The sequence below is a fragment of the Xyrauchen texanus genome, chromosome 2 (assembly GCF_025860055.1).
Source record: "Xyrauchen texanus isolate HMW12.3.18 chromosome 2, RBS_HiC_50CHRs, whole genome shotgun sequence".
In the NCBI taxonomy this organism is placed as follows: Eukaryota; Metazoa; Chordata; class Actinopteri; order Cypriniformes; family Catostomidae; genus Xyrauchen; species Xyrauchen texanus.
In genome coordinates, this window is record NC_068277.1 from 15,181,712 (window position 1) to 15,204,710 (window position 22,999).

Consider the following 22,999-nt stretch of genomic DNA (forward strand, 5'->3'; position numbering starts at 1 on the left):
AAGTTTGAGCAATAGGTTTATCTTAGTAAGCACCATCATTTACTGGTTATTGTGGTAAAATCTTGTAAGGGTTAAAGTTGTCATTATATGTCAGTAGAGGGTTTGTTCACCAAATTGTGAAAAGTTTACCCTTTTGGGATCTTCCTGTCAGATATATTTATCATATATCTGAACCAGTTTACATTTATTTTTTGAAATGCCCCATGTCAGTGAAATTGAAAACTACAATAGAAACCCATGTGAAGCAATAAGGGTAAGAGACTGTGAAATACAGTGCTTTTACTCTTATATTTGCAAAGTCATACAGGAAAATCATACAGGAAATACCAATTTTAAGAAGACACAACTTTCCCCAGAGTGGCATTTGTAGACTTCTGCTTATTTTAATGATGACTGGTTTGCCTGCCCAATAGTTTCCCACAATAAATGTAAATAGTGATTGTTCATACAGTTAGAAAACAGTAAAGAAGTGGACACCCTGTCTGTCTTGTGCGTGAAAACACATGTGAGTGACATGGCATGTTCTTTATCTTAGGAAAGAGATTCTGCAGGAGTATTTTGATCTTTCTAGTCTGCTCCATGATGAGGTGGTGAATGTTCACACTGAAATGGCCAATGCCCTGAAGGCCATCCAGCCACACAAAGAGTATGAAAGCTTTATTCAGCAGAACAGGTATTTATCTCTTTCCCTTTTGTTCCCTGTGTTTGTTGTATGGGATCCCTGACCAAAGGATCAAATAATGTTCCATACGCATGCAAACTTCCTTTATAATCCTCTGTATAGTATTTGGCAAATTATTCTCATTTCTTGAAGTCAGCGTGAAATAAAATTGGGCCCCATTTACTTTCTTAACCAATGTCCTTTGTCTTATTGTGCATGATTGTTATTTTCATAATATCTCATAAAAGGTAAATACCTTATTTTCTGTTGATGTATCCAAGGCCATGCAAGCAGTTAAAAATAATATTAACCAATTACATGATAGCCCACTGTTCATGATCCAATCCAAATCTCAATGGATAAAATCAAGTCCCGCCTTACGTTATTTCCTGCTGAGTGTTTTGTTTCTCATGTACTGTAAATATGCAATATCACCCAATATAAATGCACTGTGAATGCCTTGTCATGTTGTCTTTCAAGACCCCATGAATTAGTTTGAGAAAAACAGTTTTCTTTCCTGTGTTGACATACTGTATGTCCAATTGAAACTGGAGTTTGGGGCAGGACATATTGAAGGGCTTGTCCATTCTTTTAAATAGCCAATCAGTTGCAGGTGGTACTAGCAAAGGGGCGTTCTCATTCAAAAGTGCATTTTATTGGACAATAATTGGTATGCACCCATCAGCATGATGTGATCAATATTTTGGTCCATTTTCTTAGAAGAGAAAGATTGTAAATATTTTGAATGCACACATTTTTGCTAAGTTATTTTTGTCTATTGGGAGAAAAGTAGAATATACTGTAGATGGCTTCAAAGCTAACAGACATAGACTTAAAGGAATAGTCAGTTGTGGTGTAAACCACCACACAAACCATGCAGTTGCATGGGACCCTTTTCGGAAAGCTGAGCAAAACGCTCAATGGGTGACCTTTATTGTTGTTGTGGTTTTTCATGCGTGGTGACGCTGTTTTCAGCCGTCTTGGAGCAGTTCAAATGCTTTGTGAAGGCAAAGTGCTACAGGTTCACCTGTTCACTCAATTCCAAGCATTTCAGCCTGATTAAAGTTATTATACAAACCTAAAATGCAACACAGTATCACAGGAATGTAGGAAGTGACACCGTTTCACCAGATTTGTGAGGAGGAACATTGTAAGCTCTGAAATACATATTGACATTGCAGTGCACTATAATTGTTTTGTCAAAATAAAAGACCCTAGTGAAGTTGAAGTAATTATGACATAAATATATTACTGTTATATAAAATAAATCCTAAAAATAATAATAATTTAGTATCATATTTTTATAATAAGCTTGACTGAACAATAATACATAATGTTCATCTTGGTTCCAAAATATAAGTGAGTTTCAAAAAAAAAAAATTCTAAATATAAATGTAGGAAAATATTGTTTTTTTTATTACTGTATTGGTCCATATCAATTATTTGTATTATATTATAAATTAAATACCATTCTTCCTTGTGTTCATTTCGTGGTAAAACTGTGTAAAACTTATTTATCTAGATTTCCATCCATCCATCCATCCTTTATAGCCACTTGTCCCATGTAGTGTTGCAGGTAGTGCTGTAGCCTGTATCTAGATTTTTATTTCATTAAATATTTTGAATGTACAGATGTAAAATTATTATATAAAATCACTTATGTCATTTCCCTAAGTTGTATGCCAAAAGGAGTCTCCCAACTGGACGGTTGCTTGTCCAGTTCACCCATAATTCTGTCATAATTTACTCATTTTCATGTATGACTCAAACCTGTATGACTTTCTCATGCAGAACACAAAAGAATAAATTTAAATGAATATTTTGGTTTGTCTTTTTAATACAATGACAGTTGGTTGCAGTTCGCTTTATAGCTGGAAAAAGGAACTAAAAGTATCATAAAAGGAGTCCATGCGGCATTTGCATCCTCTTCTGACGTAGTATGAAATGCAAGTAATTTTCCAGTAAAAATCTTGACGTCCGATGCACGTTCTTGAGCACTATGAGTAAAGCGTGTTCACAATGGCGCATATGTTCACGCAAGAACTTGCATTATTTTTAGCACTAAACAATCCAAGCTCTCGCCTTTAAATTTCTCAGTTTGTGTTCCACATAAGAAAAAAAAATCAAATTGTTTTGGAACGACATGAGGGTGAGTTAATTATTACATAATTTTCATTTTTGGGTGAACTAGTCAATTTTAATTACATGTCTTTTAATTAACATCCTACTTGCTATGACGTTACCAATATAGAGAGGTGTATTGCAGTATATGGTGTATCTATATTCTTTTCTCCATCTCTGCCAGGTCAAGAGGAGAGGTTCCTGCATGTGTGGAGTTTGACTGCAGTTTGTTAGAGGAGGCTGAGGGTTTAAAGTCTGAAGATCTGCAGCTCAATGAGCTCACAGTGGAGGGAATCCAGCATCGGTGAGTCTCTTTTTTACTGCATGCACACCACTGTGTAAGATAGTGTTATCAGTGAAAGCACTAAAGTCATAAAAAGTCAGAATTGAAATCATAACCCTCGGGTTATCACAACTCATGATACTGCTTATTAAACCATCATCATGTTTTTAACAATCACATCTTTTTATGTGTTGTTATTTATTTATTTATTTTACTTTCCTTTTGGCGCATTTCCACCTTCAAGATGTTTTCAATATTTACTGTGTACACGTTCTGCTTTCTTGCTTCCTAGCAATTTTGTACAATTACCCTTTCATGACTAAATATGTAACACTTGACTCATTTGGAGTAAAAACAAGTGACATAGGATTGCATTATGACACTCTTCTGTTGAATAAGCACTAATTTTGCATCCCTTCCTCATGCCCTGTCATTCTCTTTCTCTCTTTCTTCAAGGCTCACTGCATTGGAGGAAGAGCTCATGAGTCTTGCTGCTACTCTGGGTTCTCAGCAGGCTGCTGTGAACCAGCTAGAGCTGGATCTGGAGGCTGAGGAAGTGTCTGCACACATAGGCCAGAGGTAAGCCTGTGAGATATACACCCAGTGTCAGAAATGAACTTACAGTATAATCAATTCTCTGTCTGAACAAATGTGGCTCTTGTCAATAAAATAAAATTAACTTCAAATACAAAAGTAGCTGTAAATAATGCAGTAGTATATTATATCTCAATAAACTGCGGTGCTAGTTAACATTTTAAATAGTTGCCTTTTCCCTATGTCAGATTATGCAGCTCTCTACTGTCACAGTTATTTTAATGTAATCACCCTTTCATGTTTTGAAGTTGTTGCGAGTGTTTTATTCACAATCAATTGTCTAAAAACATTTCATATTAGCAGCAGATTCAAAAACTCTCACCTCTGAGAAATACCTACAGATCTGATGACTGCAGGTCACTAAATTGTCTGCAAAAGTGCTAAGCAAAATTACTAGACAGACTTACAATAGAATATTATGCAACATATTAAATGGTAAATAAGAGGTCAAAAATGAATGCAGGTGAATGTGCTACATTTGAAATAATTCAAGCATTTTTGTCAATTTTTGTGTTTTTTTTTTGTTGCTCTGAACCTTTATTTTCTGATCCATATAGCACAATATATTACTGTACTCATCTACTATAGATCTACGTACAATATACTTTTAAAGGGACATTCTGTAGGTTTAGTCATTTGTAGACAATTTACCCCAATTCACTAATTTCAGATGCAGTCACCCTGGCCTGGACCAATCCAGCCTGGTCCCATAAACATTACATGACTGTGACTGTTAGCAAAATATTTGCAAAACAAAATTATGTGCCTTATTACTTGTTTGGCTGCAGTTTCCAAGTGAAATGTCCAGCAGGGGGCGCCTAAAGCAAGTGAAAGTGTTGTAATCAGACAAGGTTTTTAAAGCGAATATTATGGAGGTTTTAATGAGTAAAACATACCTCCCTAACCTAAAACTTTAACCTAAATCTAACCAATAGTGATCTAAAATCAAATGAGAGGTGAACAAAACAGAGATCCTTATGCTTAAACCCAACTGATAGTGTCCAAAAACAAAATGAGAAATGAAAAGCATATTTTCTGTAGCAACCACGTCATCTCGTGACACTTGTATGACACTCTGCTCTCACGAACTGAGGTCTTCAGAGTCCAAAGTCCAACACTATATACAGTGAGCTTATCACATTGGATTCATTGTGTAAGCGTAGGTGGGTCTGTAATACAAACGTTAAAATGTATAATTTTTTTAATGATTCCTTATAGTAAAAGTGTTTCTATATCATAATGTAACAGCAGTGTGTGAGTAATAGTGCGAAACAACAAGTGTTTATTAAGTCATAATCAGCCGTTGTATTCATGATTTGTTAGTGGAAGTTAATAAAACGGATAGTTGTTTGAGCAACTCTAATGTTAGTTTCTCCAGGAAACTGTGACAAAATGTAGAATTCGGCACGTTAACCTCTGTGCCACACTATCAATGGCAACAGAAGCAGAAATGAAGTGTTTTTGATGTGCGGTTAAGGCTTGACAATTAATTTAAGTTAATTCAGATTTGAAATTATGCCCTGGGTCATGGGGCCACAACACAGAGGTGTTGTTCTGGGCAGAGCAATACGAGGAACCTTTAATGACTTTTCCTTAAAGGCCTGTGTCAGCAAATGTAAATAATGTGGGGATCAGAATATAAAGTGTGCTTTCATGAGGCTTCTGCTAATCCATTTGATGGCTCTCCAGCATTGTTGGAGATTACTACTGATTTATTTGACAGTAAAATAATGTTTGTGACGTTAATGTGTGGTCCAGGCACAGACAGAATGGGATGATGGCTGGACAGAATTTGAATTTAATCTAGTCATGATCAGTTTTATTTCTATTTATTAGGAGAAGCTGACCAGATAATACAGATCAGACCAGACTAGCAGAGTTCCCAGATCTAAGTACATCTCAATCCTTTAAAAATAATAATAACAATAATAATACATTTGGTTTCTTATTAAAAAGCATTTGTTTTAGCAAATTTGAAAGCTGTGCATACTAAATAGTCCTTTGAGCTATTACATAGCTTAAGTCTTATTGATCAGGATAACGTATGGTGCTGATCACCCTATATTATCAATAACTAATTATCTTGTACTTCTACAGTGAAGATAAAGCAACCAAATTGAAATGAAACAAGATCTTCCAAAGTCACCTTCACCAAAGTCCCATCAGCTTTACATTAGTGTGAATTTGTCCTTCTGTTTTTCAGGGTGTATCAGTTCAGTAAGCGTAATGCTCTGGAGGACAGCAGGCAGCAGGTAGTCCTGTCGATGGTGGCTCGTGCTCGTCTTGAATCCCAGCGGAGGGTTTTGGCTGATAAACTTCAGACTCTGGGTAGTAATGAAGCTCCAAGCCTGGGCCTTGACGACGATCGAATATCTGTCACCTCCAACAACTCTAGCGTGAGCCCACTCTCATCTTTTTTAATCTATCCTCAGAGGTTCAGCTCTTGCTAGACCTAGGTCCTGTTCATTTGAACAGGGCTTAAATGGTTAACCTGATCAGTTTTGAGACCAAAATCAGGTTTATTGTCAAAGCAACATATCAAATATTTCAGTATATTGTCTATTAATCCAACTATTTAAGTTGACAACCCAGGTTTATGCCAAAGTATCTTGAAACATGTCCGGCTAACCAATAAAGCATCTTTCAAAGATCGAGACCCTAATTGTTTCCTTGCCTTTGGACTGAACACACTGAACAAGTTTTATATAAACTGGCTCCCAAAAGGGGGTTTGAAAGTAATAACAAAGCTGTAAAATGCATTGTCAAAAAGTTGAGTGTTGCTGTGTTCTTACATTGCCTTTTTTTAAAATATGGAAATTACATAATCTTGTTGACTCTTAGAACTTCCAGCTCTTACCCACGCTCGGTTAACTGACCTATTCTGGACTTATATACACAATACACAAATATATATCATATAACTATGACATTTACCTCCACTGTCATTTAGTTTTAGGCAGTTTGTTGAGTTGATCCCCTGATTAATTGTATGATTTCCAAAACAGACATTCTTTGAAACTTAAAGCAGATGTTTGAATTGCTGTTAAAATTCTCATATCCCAACGTAATATGCAGAGTCAACTATATTTTAAGTATTGATTTCACCTAAAAGTGTAAGTCTATGGTCCTATGTTTCCCTGTTTGTTTAAGCAGCCCGGCAGGCACTACACAGTAATACTAACTTGACCAAAGTTGTGAGTTTGGGGCAGGACTATCTGTTTGTTCAACTAATGGAAGACGGGGAGTGTTCTGAAATCTGTTAGAAAACAGGGATTATTTAGCAGTTTTGATTGGTGACAATAGATCTACTTTAAGTTTAAAACTACACTTTATATTTAACTCATCTTTCTTGTTTACTTGTAGTCTCAAAAGTGTATTACTATTTTCTGTAAATGTATGCACACTGCTGTGTTTTAATGCTGGGATACACTAGATTAAGATACATCCCTGAATTTTTCACGAAAAGCAGTTGTGCTTGAAATTGCACTTCCATGTGCTTTAAACTGGTCAGTGAATTATGATCTATTTGCTTCCCACTGTTACTCTTTGTCTCAGTCCCATTATTAATTCAGGGGGTTCTATGTTTCTTTTTAGTCTTCAGTCTTATTATAAAATACATAAATTAAAATATAGCTGCAAGCAGCAATTACGGGGCCATGCACTAGCATGGCAACCACTGCACAACCCAAAGATCTCACAGAGAAAACACAGATCACATTGTATAAGATGGACACAGACACAGCATATACCATGATCAACTTTATAAAGTTTGTTTAAAATCAACATTTTATTGGGGGAAACCCCTGCCTCCATTCAGTAAGCACAATACAAAAATCTCCAGAACTACTCATATTTCTAATGCATGACTTGCTGAGGTGTGGATCGAACCGTGAACCTTCTGTTTGACCATTGGTCCAATCAGCCATTTTAAAGGCATGCACAACAGTCAATTTGATCGACGTTGTATTCATTTAACTTTTCAATATAGATCAAATTCAGGATTTGATTGTGGAACAGCCCAGTAACCATTCATTTAGCACAATACAAAAATCACCAGAACTACAGAATTATTTTAAAGAATAACTTGTTTAGGTGGATATTTGAACCTACAACCTTTTGAACTATAAATAGTGCTTTAACACACTGAGCCACTCAGTTGACATGCCTGCTGTGTGGCAAAGAGACATTTGACTGTTTATTTGATTATATCATATTGATCCCTTGAAATCTGTTGATCCTAAGCGCTAAATGCTTTTAGGATCAACAGTATTTCAATCCATTTGTGATATTATTTTCAATGGCCATGAAAGAGGTATTACTGTAAGAATTAATCTTATATCCTGATCAATTCCTCGCTGGCCGAAGACTTAGATCAGAAGTAAAGATTAAAATTAGGAAACAAATAGGATAATAATAGGCTCATAACCTATAAATAAATATGCACTTACATTTTTAAAAGGGGGGAGAGAAAACTTCCTGTAGATTTTGTCGTTGACATCAACAACAAAAATAATGTCACTTGATGCATATCCTTATACTTGAAAACCATGACCAAAACTATACAAGATAAAAGGAAATGCGACCCAGGATACATTAAATACAGGTTACGTTTTTACTATAGTGCAGTGTTTCCCAAACTGGGGTACACGTACCCCTGGGGGTACATGAGGTGAAAATTGGGGTATGCGAATTTACCATTCTTTCAATTTCAGCACAGTCTAAAAATAACATTCAAGTTCATGTATTTCTCACTGGAAAAAAGTATTTTGTGTGCCCTCTAGTGTAGAAACACCAAAATGGTTGTGTCATTAAGGTCAGAAAAATATGCTTTGAAATAACCATATCTTTTGTGGTAAAAATAAATGAATTTAATCATGCATCACACATGTATCTTTTTTCTCCAGCCCAGCCCAGTGTTAGGTGACTTAGCTTAGTGATAGCAAGTGAAATTGATACTTGACTGTTTTTACAGACGCGCACATGTCAGTCGTCCACGATTTTAGTTGGTCTTTTTTTTCTGCAGTTTAAAATGCAATTTGTATTTACGTTAGATGCATAGATTGTTTTGACTCTGAAGGTATAATTGCATAAGATTTGATGACAGGTGTCAGACATTCAGCGTCACCAAATCATTTTCCAAATTCACACGCAGTCATTTTCATTCACATTTGCTTGCAAGATGTTTTTTCAGCAAGTGTGCTTAACCTTGCTAACAGTGTCAAATGTGACATAAAAAGCACCTTGAGCTCACCGCGCAATTGCACAGATACTTAACCACAATGCTCGAAGTCTGCCGGCAATGAAGTTCCTGCAATGATGCGCAATTCCAAGCACAGAACTGAATGCTATTCTTGCGTACCACGACGTGGTGAGGGGGGTTCAAGTTATGCAGTTATATCATATCTAGCATACCCATCTCAATCGGTAAGCCATTTATTCAGTATGTGTATGATTAATATAATCTCTACAAAACATGTAAAAATATAACATGTTTAATTTAAGGGAGTTGGTTTACAAAGATAATTGTGTTAAACAGACATATTTTAAAATTAACTTGTGTAAATTATATCTATACGTTAGAGAGGGGGTATGTGAAAGGATGTTGAATGTTTCAAGGGGTACGCCACTGTAAAAAGTATGGGAACCACTGCTATATTGGGTGCCAGTGTTGCCACCGAATGATGCCAAAAAAAAACATCCAGTGAGCGGCAGTTCTGTGGATGGAAATGCCTTGTGATGAGAGAGGCCAACAGAGAATGGCCAGACTGGTTTAACCTAACAAAGTCTACGGTAACTCAGATAACCGCTCTGTACAATTGTGTTGAGAAGATTATCGTCTCAGAATGGTATTCTGAAATGTGGGTTGGTGCTGTTTTGACTGCAGGAGGGGGCCTACACAATATTAGGCAGGTGGTTTAAATGTTGTGGCTGAGCAGTGTGTGTATATATATATATATATATATATATATATATTAGGGCTGTCAATCGATTAAAATTTTTAATCGAATTAATTACATGGTGTCCCGATTAATTAATCGCATATACAAATATTTGCTGAGAAAGCCCCTCATATAACAATAATTCAACATATAATGATTATACATATTTATATCAATATATAATAATACTTAGTTATCTTTAAATATTTAAAAATGATATATATATACATATATTATATTTATATATATATATAATATATGTATATATATTCAGATAAATAAAATGCTTTACATTCTTGTGGCAGAAGAGTTAATAATTGATAAGACAATACAAAAAGCGCTTTAGAAAACAATTGTATTGTTTACTACCATATTATTGATCATAAGTCAATCATTGGCATACAGTTCACAGCAATCCATTTCACTAGTGAATTTGTTTAGGTCACTGTGTCAAGTTAAATATAGTTTAATACTCAATCTTTAAACACATCTTGAGATCCCTTAGATCGCATTTGCGCTCCTTCGAGTGTTTTGAATGCAAGAACGTAATGCATGTTTGTTGTTCTGCTTACTGAATTCTTCACTGTATAAACTGGGCATTGCTCATACAGCTGAAATTTCACTTACTGCCCTTTGGAGTAAACAGGTGGTACTGCAAGCTTGCATTTCTCAGGAATCTCCCTTATTATGGTGCGATTAATTGTGTTAATTTTTTTAACACGTTATTTTTTGTAAATTTAATCGCACTGAATTAACACGTTAAATCGTCAGCCTTAATATATTTATATATATATATATATACAGTGTGTATTTCATTTTAAGTTCACTCGGATAAAACAGTGCCTAATCCATGCCATATTGTAAGAAGGTTTCTAGTAAGTCTGTATTTTTTGTTCTATCAATGGCAATAGTTGTGCGTTTATAATGCATTTAAAAAGAGAGGTTGGGATTGCTTTATGAGATACTAGAGTGCCGCACCAAACAGATGTTTAAGAAAAGTTCAATTTAATTTGCCGTGCACTTCTGTCATTCATTACCACTGTTTGTTTTACTTGCAGGAGTGTGACAAAGACCATAAGCTCCTTAACATGGATGCAATTGTCAATCACCTCAGCAGCTTGTTCAAGCCTAAGTACACGGTTAGTGCCATTTCATTTTATGGCTGTCTCTCTCTGCTCGCCTGCTCACTGCTCATTGTAGTATCCATTGCCTCTTTCTGTAGAGTAGTGTATTTTATGCATCTCAACAGGTTCCCCCTGCCATGACACCTGTACCTGAGATGGAGAAGCCCCTTTCTCAGCAAGGCTGGTATCATGGTGCCATCCCTCGTCTGGAGGTGCAGGAACTGCTGAAGAATGATGGGGACTACCTGGTTCGAGAAAGTCAGGGCAAGCAGGAATATGTGCTGTCTGTGCACTGGGGCGGCCAGTGCAAACACTTCCTCATTCAGAGCGCAGATGTGAGTGTGTGTTATACTGTAAATGTCCTACCTGCCTGCACAAGATTGTGTTGCAATTTAAGATGTCATTTTTTTATTCTAAAGCCATTATTAGTGATAGACAAAAATATATCTATGAGGGGTGCGTTTCCTGTACAACGACGTAACTCACTGCTTAACCACCATAGTATGATGAAATGAAAGAAATTATCTAGCTCACATCTGTTTCCCGAAACCGTAGCAATTATGATGCACATCTGTTGTTCAAACCACATTGGGCCAACAATATAGAGCTGTCGTTAATGACATTACACAGGGGGTAGAGTAATAATTTGTGCAGATGTAAAATTATAATAGCTCATTTACATGGACACCAGAATGCTGTTTATTGCAAGAAAGCTGCTGAAGATACAAAAGTGGTGTTTACATTTACATGCACTGTAAATGTAAATTTACAAACAGTGGCAATGCGCTGCAATAGCGGGGTTTCCCTTTTACTTCATACTCCAGGGTTTTGAGTACATCCGCACATGCGCAGTCTTTAAAACCTATAAGAACGCTCTTTATGTGTTTACATAGACACATATCCTGTGCTCTTTGGCAGAAACCTAGGTGTGTTAAACTGATTTCTCTTAATCCCTTAAAAACGGTGGGAAATAAACAGCCTTTGTGTTTACATGACGTTTCAGAATGCTATTTTTAAGCAGTTATCTTAAGAACATGCAAACATGGAAACCTCAGACAAGTCAAATGACGTTGACAAACTAACATTAAACTATACTTCTAACCACAGTTGGAGAGCTGTATTTCAAATCCACACAACTTTGTGCTGCTATTTGCATGGTATTTGCAAATGTTCTAACTATTGTATCACGAAACACCAAATCGTTAAACTATGATGGTATCGATGGAATTTGCAACTGTAGTTTTAACGATGCCTTTGGGAAACACACAGGGCAATTTATTTGCCTATATTTGGCCTTTTAGAGATTATCGTTATCTTCCGATGACTGTGTGTGCTTGGCCAGTGTAACCCCAGTATTAGTACCCTTTTTCTTCATTCCAAAATCAACAGCCTTGTAAATGGCCTTGCTTGCTATCATTAAATTGTAAATATAAATATTCAGAATCAGAATCAGTATGAGCTTTATTGCCAAGTGTGCTTACACACACACAAGGAATTTGCCATGGTGACAGAAGCTTCCAGTGCAAATGCAGCCGTATATACATACTGTACATACAAACATATACAGTACATTTAAACATAAATACATGTAGTGACATAAAAATAAGATATAACAGATGAAAAAGAGAAATATACAATAGAGAAATTATGTTGTTTGAATATTTTATAGACATATATACAGTTATGTTCAGGTGATGTACTGTATTGAAGAAGAGGTAGGATGTGTTATATCAATATTTTATTTATATTGTTTAAGTAGGAATGGATGGATTGAATATTGCACATGGTTGTATTGACATAAGGAAAGTATTCTGAACAGTTCTGGTTCTTAGAGCTCTGTAGCGCCGGCCAGAGGGCAACAGTTCGAAAAGGAAATGTGCTGGGTGAATGGGGTCAAGAGTGATTTTACCAGCACTTTTCATCACTCTGGATGTGTACTGTTCTAGCAGGGTGGGGATGGGAGCGCCAATAATCCCTTCAGCAGTCTTCTGATGTCTGACTTGGTGGCTGAACCAAACCAGTCAGTCATAGAAGTGCAAAGGTTTATCATTGCTGTATGTTAAATAAGTCCTAGTATGAATGCACATATCCTCACAGAAACTGATATATGATGTCACAGTATCTGTGAGCTCATCCAGGTCTGTGGCTGCAGCTTCAAAACACTCCAATCAGTGCAATCAAAGCAGGCATGTAGTTCCAGCTCTGCTTCATTGGCCCACTCTTTACAGTCCTTACAACAGATTTAGCTGATTTTAGTTTCTGCCTGTAGATTGCAAGAAGATGAACCAGACAGTGATTAGAGAGTCCCAACCCAGATAGGACACGTACTTCTCCGAGATGTCGGTTTTATATTTTTTCATCTGGAAAGCATCACAGTCTAATTAACATCTGCTAAACATTTTAAAAAGCTCAGATTTACAAACATTCTAAATCATAAACATCTCAAAGATATCTTCTGAATTAACATCCATCTTAAAGACGTATTGCAGATGAGCAAACAACCTAAAAAATGCATCTTCCAGATGTAAACACACACAGAAAATAGACTTCTTGGTGATGTACGTGTGCTATCAGAGAAAGCTGCTCGAGGGACAGAGCGATATGCATCCTTTATTGTTGTGTTGCAATGATCCAGTATATTTCTGTCTCTGGTTGGGCATGTAATGTGCTTTTAGCATTTAGGCAGTACACGTGTGAGATTTGCCTTGTTAAAATCCCCAATAATAATAATAAGTGAGGCCGGATATTGTTGTTCCGTGTCTGTGATCTGATCAGCCATCTGTTGCAGCGCTGCGCTCACACATGTGTGTGGAGGAATATAAACACACAAGAATACACAAAGAAAACTCTAGCTGGGAGTAGAAAGGCTTACAGTTTATGAAGAGTGCCTCTAAATTAGGACAGCACATCTTCTTTAGCGTTGTTACATCTGTACACCGTAATTAGTTGATGTAAAAACATATTCTGCATCGTTGCTCCAAATTAAATGTCCAGCAAAAATCGGAATAATCGGAAAACGGTAAAAGACTATCTGCCGTGTTCTGCTGAATATTCAGCAGCTCGTCTTTATTAAAACGGATCTGAAATAAATTACTAAACACAGGACAAACAAACATAAACAGCAAAAGAACTGGAGAGCTCCATATCAAGACGGCCATCCGCAGCGCCATTATGCAAGTTGTATAGTGTATTATACAACTATAATATTGGTATCATACATGGGGACTTGTGACTTGGTGACTTGGACTCGAGTCGACTCGAGTCGCTATTTTTATGACTTGTGACTTGACTTGACAAAAAATAAAATACTTGAGACTTGACTCGGACTTGGAAGTTAAAGACTCGGGACTTGACTTGACTTGAGAGACGAAGACTTGAATGACTTGAGTGTTAATCACATCATGTTTTCAGTTTGAATATAAAATATATAAATTATTTTAAAAAATAAAGTTGATCCAGCTGGGCGCAGGCTGAGAATAGTTTTGTCATGACTGGATCACGACACTATAGGCTATCATCAGCCATGCCCTCTCGTACCTTACGCACACCACGCCCACTTAGATCAGATAACCCATCAACATGTCAACCGGAGGGTAACGTTACCGAGGGTCATCGTTTTCGGCTTCAAAAATGATTATCAAGATGGTAAAAGACGAACAGCGCTTTGCAAGACATGCAACGTTAAGATCGCGGACAGCCAGACGACAACCTCCAATTTCGTCCGCCATTTGAAGAGCCATTCTGCCCAGTAAGTGCTTGTCAATTTGTTAATTTTATCTGGTTAGTTGGTAGTTAGCTAATGTAATAATAGCAGGGTTCCCACGGGTCCTTGAAATCCTTGAAAGTTTGTGAATCTGAAAAATAAAATTCAAGGCCCTGGAAAGTTCTTGAAAATAAACATACATATACAGGTCCTTGAAAGTGCTTGAATTTATTTTGTGCAAGAAGTTTTCTGGAAAAAAAATCTGTCCATTAATTTTTTATTTCGCCAACACTTCGTGGCTTATGCTGCATACTAGCCTGCTTGATTTACGTTAGTTACGCGCATTTAAGTGTTTCCCGCGCGAGGTACTTTGTTTTGTACGTTGCCATGACGTTCACGCGCGCTGGTACCTCAACGTTTCCCACTCACAGACATTGCAAAAATAGGCTTATGGATATACTCTGAGTGTGTGTGGGAGTGTGAGAGCGCGAGTGAGTGAGTGTGTGTGTGTGTGTGAGTGAGTGAGTGTGGGTGTGGGAGTGTGGGAGAGAGAGTGTGTGAGAGAGTGAGTGTGTGTGTGTGTGTGTGTGTGAGCGCGAGCGCGAGAGTGAGTGAGTGAGTGAGTGTGGGTGTGGGAGAGAGAGTGTGTGTGAGTGGGTGTGTGAGAGAGAGAGAGTGTGGGAGAGAGAGTGTGTGAGAGAGAGAGAGAGAGAGTGTGAGAGAGAGAGTGTGTGTGAGAGAGAGAGTGTGTGAGAGAGAGAGTGTGTGTGTGAGAGAGAGTGTGTGTGAGAGAGAGTGTGTGTGAGAGAGAGAGTGTGTGAGAGAGAGAGTGTGTGTGTGAGAGAGAGAGGAGAAATGTAACAAAGTTTAATGTATGTAACTGTGTTTGAGAGAGAGAGAGGGAGGTGTTCAGAGAGGAGTCTGTTGGATGTTAAGCTGTTATATGTTTTATGGACTCAATGTTGAAAATTTAAAATATTTCAAACACTGTTGGCAGAAGTGAAAAATAAATAATTTTATGAAGTTACAATTTTGTTTGATTCCATGATGTATTTTACTGAACATGAGTATTGTAATTTACTGACAGTTACTTATATCTTGTCTTTTCACTTTATTATGATCAGATTCTGCAGGTAAAATTACAATAATAAGGTGACTTGACTTGGACTTGACTTGACATAGCCTGTGACTTGACTTGGACTTGACTTGACATAACCTGTGACTTGACTTGACTTGACTTGCCCAAGAAAAAAATACTTGGGACTTACTTGAGACTTGAAGGTGAAGACTTGAGACTTACTTGAGACTTGCACATGTGTGACTTGGTCCCATCTCTGATTGGTATAGTGTCAACCATTGGCCACCCTGTCCTCTGGATATCGCTATCGGCATCAGCCATTGAAAAACCCCAATTGGTCGACCACTAGCCATTATATGTTTGTTTATACTGTATATGTTTGTGTGTGTATTTAGGGTGCATATCGTCTTGATGGCGAGGGCTTCACATCTGTACCCCTGCTAATGAATCACCTAGTGAGCAGCCATCAACCCATCACAAAGAGAACAGATATTGTACTGAAGAGACCCGTTCTCAAGGTGATCCATCAACCCCCTTTGTCACTTATCCCAAATAAATCAAAATTTTGAGTGGATTTTGAGTAATTATTGTGTAACACAAATTAATATTAAATTTCAGCAATTTTATGTACTTTTCACTTGCTATCATTAAGAGAATGTTCCGGGTTCAACACAAGTTCTATCCATAGTATCTGGGAAAAACTGTCAGGTACCACAGAAAATTATTTCAGCTCATCCCCAGTTTGTAAATACTATCTAAAATTGTGTTTACACTAAAATACTTTCAATGGAAGTCTATGGGGAAAGACATTCCAGAGGGTAAAACAACAGAAATGTTCAACTTGTATTTTTGTTTAACCATTTATATTGATTCTGCTGTACAAAAATGTGTTATATAATATGTAGGTGGATGAACTTTAGGTTGTGTTACTGACATGTAATTTCCTGTGTATGGAGTTGGCTCCATTTAAACAGTACTAGATACAGTAGTTACATATAATAAGATATGTTCCTTTCAGAAATCGTTGCACGTATCATGCAAACGTTTTTTTAAAAGTTGAAAATTATGTATTCATTAGAGGAGTTTAAATATTTAGTAATTATTTATAGTATTTAGTTTAGAAAGTGGTTTTATCACACTAGTCTCATATGAACACATACTGTACGATGTTTAAGTCCAGAAACTTTCCGCAAGTAGGCGTATGCAAACGCGAGCACTTGGCTGACGCATTGCCAATGTGCGTTCTTGCGTTACTGTGGTGGTTACAAACCTCAGTACTCAGAGGGCGATAGAGTTACCTTCAAAAGTCTGAGGAATCAAGCTTTGCGCCGCCAGAAGCTCCTGCATTCTTGTAATTGCGTAGAGCAAGTTTCAGACTTTAGTCTTGAGACTTTACTTTCCCAATAGTCTTGCAATGTATGTGTGTTATTGGACACGGTTTATGCTTTTTTCTGTTTTTACAAACTAAGCAATGAGATTTTAAACAAAATAATTTTCTGTGGTAACTGACGTCACAGATGTTGCCAATATCAGCTATCACATCGGCCAAACACTACTGCTGAATGCTATTAATTATTGACCAGTCCTTATTATGGTGTACAGTTGCAGAGATTCAATTTTGTTTAACTATATTTTTAGGACAAGTGGGTCTTAGAACATGATGATGTCATCCTTGGGCAGAGCATTGGTCGGGTAAGCCCACATTGTATATTTTTTCATACATAACGAAAGTCTAGTAAAATGATTGACCAATGCCATTAGATTCTTGGATTTGTAAGAAATTATGATTCATGAAAGCTTGTTGATGCAGCAGCCTAGAAGTTACTGCACATGCTCTGAAACCTTAAGTTGTGGTGCTCATTCAGGTGATGCAAGTTCAAGTCTTGTTGTATCAATTCCCTCTTCCACCCCCATCGTTTCCTGACTTCTCGTCTATTATCCCTATACAGTAAATAGTAAAAAAAAAAGAGATTTAAGTGATTTCAGAGCACAGTTCTTCTCATTATTTGAAATATTAGTAAATAATTAGAAATAGCCAGTCAAATTAGGTTTTTGTTCATCATGTTGTTAAGCTGAATGTTTAATATGTTAATAGGGGAACTTTGGTGAGGTGTTCAGTGGACGCCTGCATTCAGATAATACACCAGTCGCAGTGAAAGCGTGTCGGGAGAATCTTCCCATAGAACAGAAGAATAAGTTCTTAATGGAGGCCAGGTTTGTGTATACAATAATTAAAAATGTGTACAATAAATACAGTATACTCACACACATATGCATGCCCTCATTTAATTAAATATTTCACCATTTGTATTGCAGAATTCTAAAACAGTACGATCATCCAAACATTGTGAAGCTAATCGGTGTCTGTACACAAAAACAGCCAATATATATTTTAATGGAGCTGGTGCAAGGTTTAACCAAGCTTTTATTTATATATATATATATATTATACAATGTATATAAATATATTTGAATTGTACTTTTATAGTATAATCCATAAAAACGAGTCCTCGATTGCTTATTCTCATAACAGGAGGAGACTTCTTAACATTTTTGCGGACAGAGGGCCACAACTTGAAGAACAAGATGTTAATCAGGATGGCGGAGAATGTGGCATCTGGCATGGCCTACCTTGAAAGCAAAAAGTGTATTCATCGGTGAGAGCAGTCAATAAATAAAGAAGGATAAAAGGTTGATGGTATATAGCGAATGCAAATTATATTTCAGGATTCACTCTCCTCCCATTGGGGTGGGAGGTGGGGGTTGTCTCATTACAGCACATTACACAATACATGATAACAGTTCAAATTAATGCACAGAAAAATGTAAATTTATATTCATATTTTTGTGTCTGTGTATCATATCAAACATTCAGGAAAAGCATTAGAGTTAATGTTTCAGAAAAACCTGAACCCTTTCAGAAAATTACAATTCTTACATGCTCATCTGAAACGTTGGTCTGCTTTCCTCACCCTAAATAAACCCAACACCTATGACATCTTCACTGACTCCACATACAGAGCTATGAAAAAGTATTTGCCCCTTACTGATTTCTTCTGTTGTATATATCTCATACAAAATGGTTTCAAAAATTCAAACAATATCTATCATAAATCAAAGGCAATCTGAGTAAACACAGAATACAGTAAATTATAATGTTATTTATTGAAGCAAATACGTTATCCAATACCAACTGGGTGCCTGTGTGCCTCTGTTGCTAAATTCCCATATCTATGAAGCTGCATTCATAATGGGGTTCAGCTGGACTAGACGCACCCAGGCCTGAGTACTGCCAGCCCTGTTCAATCAAATCAACACCTAAGATGAATCAGCAGAATAAAAGGTCTCACCCAGTAGCAAACTATGCCAAGGTAAAACATTTAATTCCAGAAATGATGAGGAATAAGGTGATTGAAATACATCAGTCTGGGAAGGGTTACAAAGCTATTTCAAAGGCGTTGGGACTCCAAAGAACCACAGTGAGAGCCATTATCTCCAAATACAGAAAACTTTGTACAGGAGTGAACCTTCTCAGAAGTGGCTGACCTTCCAAATTTCCTCCAAGAGCACATGACGACCAAGCCAAGGATAACATCCAACGAACTGTAGGCTGCTCTTGAGTCAATAAAGGTCACATGACTCTCCACTATCAGAAAGACATTGGCCAAAATTGGCATCCATGGAAGAGTAGCAAGGCGAAAATCACTGCTAACCCAGAAGAACAATAAGGCTTGTCTGAATTTTTCCAAAACACACCTTGATGATCCTCAAACCTTTTGGGAAAATGTTCTGTGGATTGATGAGTCAAAAGTAGATCTGTTTGGTAGACATGGGTCCTGTTACATCTGGCATAAATCAAACACAGAATTCCACAAAAAGAACATCAGAACTACGGTCAACCATGGTGGTAGTGGGATGGTGTGGGGATGCTTCAGGGCCAGGGCGAATTGCAATAAATGAGGAAATATGAATACTGCTGTCTACCAGAAAATCGTAGAGAAACGCATTTGGTTGCAGTTGTTGCTGCTAAAGGTTGCACAACCAGCTATTAAGTTTAAGGAGGCAGTTAGTTTTTCACATGCATGATATAATGTAGGTGTTGGATAACATTTGTGCTTCAATAAAAAATTATATATATATATTTGAAAACTGTATTTTGTGTTTACTCCGGTTGCTTTGTTTTAGATCTTCAAATGAGATATAACATACAACAATTTAGTATGAAAAAATACACACAAAAACAGAAGAAATCAGGAAGGGGACAAATCATTTTTCATATCACTGTATGACTCATGTGATATACTTTGTTGTCTAAATTCATACGAAAGTTTTGCGTGGGTAACAGATCTGCAGGCCGAAATTGCACTTGTTGTCAGCCACTGACTGTGTCTTTTGAGACGAAGTTTTATTCCTGCAGGGGGCACTTGACGCTCTGAAAACCAAATCTTCCATTCATCCGCATTTAAAGCATTTTATATCTTATTGGAGACATTTTTACACTGGAAAGTATTTTTTAATAAAAACTGAGAAAGGCAATTATTCATAGTTCAGCATTATCTATAAAAGCATTAAAAATCCTCATCTAGTAACAATAAACTGTGATTGGCCCAGCCTAGTCAGCACTGAGAAACGAAACCGGTACAACATGTCAGCACCATCAACATGCTGTTTAGCATTGACATCTTAGAACATTTAATATCTCATTGGAGCCATTTTTACATTAAATAGTATTTATTATAAAAAATGATAGTTGCAAGGATTCATACCTGTGAATGGAAATTCGCCTCTGCATTATAAACAGATTTTTTTTAAGAAATCCTCAAACAGTAATAATAATCAACTGTGATTGGCCCATCCTGGCCAGTGCTGAGTAAAGTAACAAGTACCATGTGAGACTGCCTTCTATGCTAGAAGTGGATTTCACAATACTAGTTGGTTGATACCAACTTTTACAATCTGATTATGGCAGACTCACAGTCTCACAACTGCAAGATAATTCATACTTAATTATTTTCAGCATTGATCAAATATATATAAACAAGGACAGATGCATGATTGGGGGGACAAAATCACCCCCTTCATAGCATGAATTCATCACATTAACTATGGACATGTTCCACTAACAGTTGACAAAGGTTTCAATGATAGCAGACTTCTTTTTGTGACATTTTTTGCTTGAAATCTGCTCGTTGTCTTTAGTTACTATAAAGGCCACTTGGTTTGGTATTTTGTTATCTAATGCAATTGTATTCATACACTTTTGATTCAGGTCAGGACCTCTAAAATGTTGAGGAAACAACCTATTTAATTGAATATCCATAAAGCCTTAGTAGACCTCATAAAGAGCTCACAGATGCTTTTTTTAAATTTAATCAAATTAAGGAACTCTTTGGTATTACTCTATAATGGCTGTCTTTCACGGTAAAACGGACCAGTGGTTTGCGAGCAATGCCCAATGGGAAGATTTTGGGATAATGAGCTGAGCAGAAATTAAACTTATCACTTTCATCTGATAGTTGCCAATTCGTTCATGCTGTGTCAAATGGTTTTGTGTACAAGAGTTTTTCTCTAGAGAGGATTGAGTTTTAATAGGGCATTTGTGTTCTCTCTATCTCTCTGTCTTTGTCATTCTTTAACTTTTTTGGTTGCTGGATGTTTTTTTCCTCTGTAATTTGGTTTCATTTGGTTTGTCTGATTTTGTTCTCTCAGTCTTTCTCACTCTCTCTGTTGACATTTATTTTCATATCAGGTGCTTTTAAAAATCAGATCAACCTGCAATAAATCTCTCTAAATTCCCCTGTCTTTCTCTCTCTCTAGGGATCTGGCTGCCCGTAACTGTCTTGTAGGGGAGGCGAGTGTGGTGAAGATTAGTGATTTTGGGATGTCTCGTCAAGAGCAGGATGGTGTGTATGCTGCCACTGGAGGAATGAAGCAGATCCCAGTCAAATGGACTGCACCAGAGGCCCTCAATTATGGTACAATCACTTAAGCACACACTACAGATTGATTTATCCATTAAACAGCTATTTAACATCTTATTGGAGAGGTGTCTGTATCCAGAGCTTAGAGTTGGCATTATGTTTGACTGGTCATGTTTGTTGGTTATGTCTCAATGCGTGTCTCAATGCTTCTCTCTGGTGGTTCATCAGGGAGATACACCACTGAGAGTGATGTGTGGAGTTTTGGAGTGTTGTTATGGGAGACGTTTTCCAGAGGAGTCACACCATATACCATACCGCATAATATGACTAATCAACAGACTAGAGATGAGGTGGAGAGAGGTAAGCCTGCTCTGAAAATGTTTCCTTTAGCACTCTATGTATGTACATATACACACGTGCCACTCACACGCAGTGCTAAAAATACTTAATTCTTGGGATTAAATTGTTGTACCATCTATCTTTTTCTGTGGTTTGTTGCCTGTTTGAAAAGCATCGTCATGTACTATTGTTTTCTTGTGGTTGTCCTGTTTTTAGGATATCGCATGCCAGCTCCAAATAACTGTCCAGATGAAATATATGCCCTTATGTGTCACTGTTGGCAGTATGATCCAAGAAAGCGACCCCTGTTTTGCAAACTAAAGGCAGATCTATATGCTCTATGCTAGTGACACTTACTCAGATGTAAGTGCAAATTAATCTTAAGATGGGGCCAAAGCAAATTGATAAAAAAAATCTTGATATGCAGCATTTTAAATTAAATAAATAAATATATTTTTCATATTAACATAAAGTAATAATGGTACAATCAGTGCCTTCAGAACAATATTCAGAACAATTTTTTTTTTTAATGCTGTGTAATGCGTTCTTCCAAATACTTTTATTGTTGACATACTGATTAATTAATAATGACTAAATTAAATTCTTGCAGATGGTACATAAATTATGATCTTGACTAAGTATGTATGTTTATTGTTTATTGTATGAAAATATTGTAAATTAAATAATAAAAAAATGGAACAATGTGTTATTGTGTTTAATCAAACATTCTGTGAATCTCTAGCACGTCTCAACACTACTGCCTCTGATATATAATATATGGCACTGATATAACCCTACAGCGCTGTTTATTATTATTATATTTCAGTGTCTACATTCAATGAAACAGAGGTCATCCAGCTCTAAAATCAAATAAGTAGATATCACATGGAACATTTTTTTTTATCTCTTACATAATCATGTCTCCTTACTATGTCTCTAAAAGGAAGCAGAAAATAACTTATTTACAGAAGTTTTTATTAAGCAAAATACACTCACTGAGCACTTTATTAGTAACACGATGGTCCTAACAAAGTGCTCAACATTGTCTTCTACTCTTGTAGCTCATCTGCTGCAAGGTTCGATATGTTGTGCATTCTTAGATACTATTCTGCTCACTACAATTGTACAGAGTAGTTATCTGAGTCACCTGTTTCTGTCAGCTTGAACCAGTCTGGGCAGTGTTTCCCCAAAGCATTGCAAACTTAAGTTGATCATAGAGACCATTGGCACCAATGG

The 22,999-nt window shown here is 36.7% G+C and overlaps 1 protein-coding gene across 2 annotated transcripts in view; it reads left to right on the top strand.

Annotated features, from left to right (window-relative positions):
* The window catches only part of fes (FES proto-oncogene, tyrosine kinase), a 32,552-nt gene extending 10,153 nt beyond the window's left edge, over positions 1–22,399 (top strand). Inside the window, exons 6-19 of one of the 2 annotated variants that reach the window (XM_052149204.1) lie at positions 536–673; positions 2,967–3,086; positions 3,522–3,644; positions 5,863–6,055; positions 10,657–10,737; positions 10,821–11,057; positions 15,899–16,021; positions 17,142–17,195; positions 17,599–17,717; positions 17,820–17,914; positions 18,037–18,160; positions 21,321–21,478; positions 21,653–21,784; positions 21,980–22,399. In XM_052149204.1, coding sequence (XP_052005164.1) covers positions 536–673; positions 2,967–3,086; positions 3,522–3,644; positions 5,863–6,055; positions 10,657–10,737; positions 10,821–11,057; positions 15,899–16,021; positions 17,142–17,195; positions 17,599–17,717; positions 17,820–17,914; positions 18,037–18,160; positions 21,321–21,478; positions 21,653–21,784; positions 21,980–22,110 — 1,828 coding nt within the window. In that variant the 3' untranslated portion in view covers positions 22,111–22,399. The remainder of the gene's footprint in view (positions 1–535; positions 674–2,966; positions 3,087–3,521; positions 3,645–5,862; positions 6,056–10,656; positions 10,738–10,820; positions 11,058–15,898; positions 16,022–17,141; positions 17,196–17,598; positions 17,718–17,819; positions 17,915–18,036; positions 18,161–21,320; positions 21,479–21,652; positions 21,785–21,979) is intronic. The other variant, XM_052149210.1, reaches the window with a different exon arrangement.
* Positions 22,400–22,999: the final 600 nt, after the last annotated feature.